Source organism: Nicotiana tomentosiformis, chromosome 12 (assembly GCF_000390325.3).
Source record: "Nicotiana tomentosiformis chromosome 12, ASM39032v3, whole genome shotgun sequence".
Taxonomy (NCBI): Eukaryota; Viridiplantae; Streptophyta; class Magnoliopsida; order Solanales; family Solanaceae; genus Nicotiana; species Nicotiana tomentosiformis.
Window position 1 is genome coordinate 113,004,139 of NC_090823.1, and position 4,618 is coordinate 113,008,756.

A 4,618-nucleotide genomic window follows, 5' to 3' on the forward strand; every position below is an offset into this window, starting at 1 on the left:
ACAAGCGTGGAGCATATCTTCCAATATCTGAATAGTGCGCTCTAACTATCCGTCTGTCTGTGGATGAAATGTTATACTCAACTCCACCCACATGCCTAACTCACGCTGTACAGCCCTCCAGAAATGTGAGGTAAACTGCGTACCTCGATCTGAAATAATAGACACGGGCACACCGTGAAGGCGGACAATCTCACGAATGTAAATTTCAGGTAACCTTTCTGAAGAATAGGTAACTGCCATTGGAATGAAATGTGCTGACTTGGTCAACCTGTCCACAATAACCCAAACTGCGTCAAATTTTCTCTGAGTCTGTGGGAGCCCAATAACAAAATCCATAGTGATACGCTCCCACTTCCACTCAGGAATTTCTAACTTCTGAAGCAAACCACTAGGTCTCTGATGCTCGTACTTAACTTGCTGACAATTCATACACCGAGCTACATATGCAACTATATCCTTTTTCATTCTCCTCCACCAATAATGTTGCCGCAAATCTTGATACATTTTAGCGGTACCTGGATGAATAGAATACCTGGAACTGTGTGCTTCTTAAAGAATGAATTCACGAAGCCCATCCACATTAGGCACACAAATACGACCCTGCATTCGCAGAACCCCATCTTCCCCCACAGCAACCCGTTTGGCATCAGCGTGCCACACCGTGTCCTTAAGGACAAGTAAATGAGGATCATCATGCTGCCTCTCTCTGATGCGCTCATATAAATAAGACCGAGTGACTGTGCAAGCTAGAACCCGACTGGGTTCTGAAACATCTAACCCCATGAACTGATTAGTCAAAGTCTGAACATCTGCAGGTAATGACCTCTCACCAACTGGAATATACGCAAGACTGTCCATACTCACAGCCTTTCTACTCAAAGCATCGGCCACCACATTGGCCTTTCCGGGGTGCTACAAAATGGTGATATCATAGTCTTTCAACAACTCCAATCATCTTCTCTGCCCCAAATTAAGATCCCTTTGTTTGAACAGATACTGAAGGCTACGATGATCAGTAAATACCTCACACGAGACACCGTAGAGGTAATGCCTCCAAATCTTCAGCACATGAACAATGGCTACCGGTTCCAAGTCATGAACAGGATAATTCTTCTCGTGAACTTTCAATTTCCGTGACGCATATGCGATTACCTTGCCATCTTGCATTAATACTGCACCAAGCCCAATGCATCACAATACACCGTATAAGATCTTGAACCTGCGGGTAATACCAATATTAGCGTTGTAGTCAAAGCGGTCTTGAGCTTCTGAAAGCTCAACTCACACTCGTCTGACCATCTAAATGGGGCACCCTTTTGGGTCAATCTGGTCTTAATAGTTGTTCATAATCAATTACAGAATCGTCAATTAACTTCATGTTAACAAAAATCTCGTTTCAAACCTTCACCATACTAATAACCAGATGCAAGGCATGAAGACCTCATAATTATTTACCCGAATTAACAAGTCACATTTAACGCCATCTGGGCGGGCACCTACCTCGTAGATTACAACTCAATATTACAACACGAATTTGGCAAGTATGCACAGAGAATTTCATACAAATATTTTTAAATAAGCCTAGCATGCATGGCTCCCTATTAGTACTATAGTACAAATTTAATTTTCACACGGGAGAATTTAAACACAAGAATTTTTTATCACAAGGATCTCGTCCTTATATTACTTCCACCACAGCTCATAGCCCGGTTTAAGCATATCAATTTATTTTAAAATATGAGGACCTCGGCCTCAGTTCTGAATCACAAGTAATATGCACATCTTGCCAATCGAAACTTTCCATTTTCTCCTTTTAAATAACTTTCGTTAAAATAAATCACAACACATAATGAACCCCACACTGGTAGGGCATAGAATTCAAGATTTGTAATTAATTATCCGGAAATACATCAAAACATACCAAAATAAGTACCAGAAAAGCACCCTTACTCTCACAGATCTTATTAGAGTCCATCATGGAATGATAGGTGTAGTTATCTCCATAAAACCTCCCAACAGAAGTAAACACATAAGTAGATTATATATTTACGAAGCTCACTTATAAGTGGAGCACAATAAGAGGACTCGTCTTGATACTCAGAACCGAATCAAGTTAAGGAAATTATTCCTTTATTTTAAATCGAGGTCGTACCTATAACGACACCATCTGATGTAACGACCTCCACCATACCATAAAATAAATATAACAACGGTTGGGTCTCCACCTCTAGGACGCCTTCTACCCGCCTGTCCTCCACCTTTAACTGATCGTGTGGGTGGTGTAGTAACTCCAATGGGGCACGTAGCCTGAGTGCTTTGATGAAATATGCCTCTCCCAAGTTTGGGACAATTGTCTCATGATGTGCCTAGTATCGCCGTATTCATAACAACCCCTTTGTGGGTTTGGCTGCTCATATTGAGTCTGTGCCAGATAACTGGGATAACCATTGTAGGAAACTCATGTCAGTGGTGCATTAAAAGAACTTACTGGAGCACCTCGATTAATACGATGTGCGAACTGGGCTGGCCAACTACCCGAGCCCCCGCCATAATGATTTATACTCGCAGAGTAGAATCCACTGAATCCCCCAGAACCTCGAGGTGTCTTAGTCTCCTTAGTTTCCTTTTTTTTTTCTCACCCCGAACACGTTCTAATATCTTGGCAATTTCTACCACTAGTGGAAATGATGTATCAGTCTGTAGCTCCCGAGTCATACAAAATTTTACGATCATAATTAAGTCCTTTAACGAGTCTGTGGACTCGCTCTCTAGCTATAGGAAGCAAAGTAGGAATATGACGGGCTAACTTATTGAACCTGATGGCATATTATAACACCGTCATGGTGACCTGACACAATCGTTCAAACCTTATGCGCCATGCATTACGGAGAGTCTGGGAAACAAACTCTTTCAAAAGTATTTCTGAGAACCGAGCCAAGTGGGCGGTGTTGTATCGGCTGGTCTGCCCTCTTCATAGGCTTTCCATAGACACCCGTGGAGAATTATCTCTCCCAAGGCCAATTTCTTCTTTTGTTATGCTGACTCAACACTGTTGAGCTGACCCATTTCTTAACATACTCTTCGATTCTTCTTTGGGGTAAACTTTACCCCTATTTATATACAATGATCACAAAAGTAGAGCTCCAAACAGACAATTCTTAGTACAAAATCTCGTCAACCACTGTTCTTCCTCCGAAGCACCCCAAAATCCAAAACCGTGACGTCCACGCTGAGTAGACCTTCTGTAAATTTAAAGTTGTTTCTCTAACTCCTTTGGTACTGAAGTATAGGATTATTAAGTAGGCGGGCATACCGCAAGTACCAACCTTATCCTCTACAAAATCTCAGGCCTTAAACACATGTAAATTTTAAGAGAACCTTTCAGTACCATATATATACATTTCAGGCCAAAACTGATATAACACATGACTCACAATCCATTTATTGATAGTGGACTCCCCCACTCGGTGCGAAGTCATAGTTCACCACGTCCGATGGTCCATAATATTAACCTTCACAACTCATATAAATCAACCAGATTCCAAGGTACGTTGCACCCCCCATATTATTCACTGGGTAATCTCTTTATACGTCCGTATCTTCAGTCGGAATCACACGTTGAGGCAATATTTGAGCATCTCTGGCTCCCTCGTAGTTCATCTGCGGCATCACGAACCGTCGACGCACAACTGATACCGAGTGCGCATGTCATAAACGAGTAGATACAAAGGAATGTGAGATATAGGTTTCAAGCAAAATCAATGCCGCACGATAAGGAATGAAAGAGGTGATATTGTTCCTAAACTTCATAGCCTCTAAGAGATAAGTACAGACATCTTTGTACCGATACTTCAAACTCTACTAAGCTTACTCGTGACTCGTGAGACCTATATAACCTAGTGCTCTGATACCAACTGTCACGATTTGAAATTCCCTCCTTCTTACCATGATGGCGCCTAACATTTCACTTGCTAGGCAAGCCAGCATTAGAATGATATTAACCAATTTTTAAATTATTAATAATCAAGGAAACAAATGTGGAAGCAAAGTTTGAAATATAGTAAAATAATCCATAAAAACATCAGTGTCTAAATACCATCCCAGAATTGGTGTCACAAGTGCACGAGCTTCTAGAATAATACAAATAAAGGTCTGAATAAAATAAAGTTGTCTGAAAATAAACACACAGCTAATGTAAAATAGACGGGGACTTCAGAACTACGGACGCCATGCGGTTATACCTCAAGTCTCCTCTGAATAGCTGAAATTCGAGCAAATCTATGGCACACCACTGGGACCAACTCTGAAATCTGCACAAGAAGTGCAGAGTGTAGTATCAGTACAACCAACCCCAGGTACTGGTAAGTGCTGAGCCTAACCTCGACGAAGTAGTGACGAGGCTAAGGCGGGTCACTTACATTACCTGTACGCAATATTAGTAACAACAACAAATAGTAGAAATAAATCAGGTAACTCATTTATAATAATTTAAGCCAACTCAGCAGTCATAACCAATTATCATTTCTATCAATTCTGTTGCAGCGTGCAACCCGCTCTCAAAATATATATTCACAATCAATTCTGTTGCAGCGTGCAACCCGCTCTCACAATATATTCA

The 4,618-nt window shown here is 41.3% G+C and overlaps 1 protein-coding gene across 1 annotated transcript; it reads right to left on the minus strand.

Annotated features, from left to right (window-relative positions):
- Positions 1–549: 549 nt before the first annotated feature.
- On the minus strand, positions 550–858 carry LOC138903234 (uncharacterized). The gene has a single exon (XM_070191166.1). It carries the CDS (start codon positions 856–858, stop codon positions 550–552), a length of 309 nt encoding a protein of 102 aa, XP_070047267.1.
- Positions 859–4,618: the final 3,760 nt, after the last annotated feature.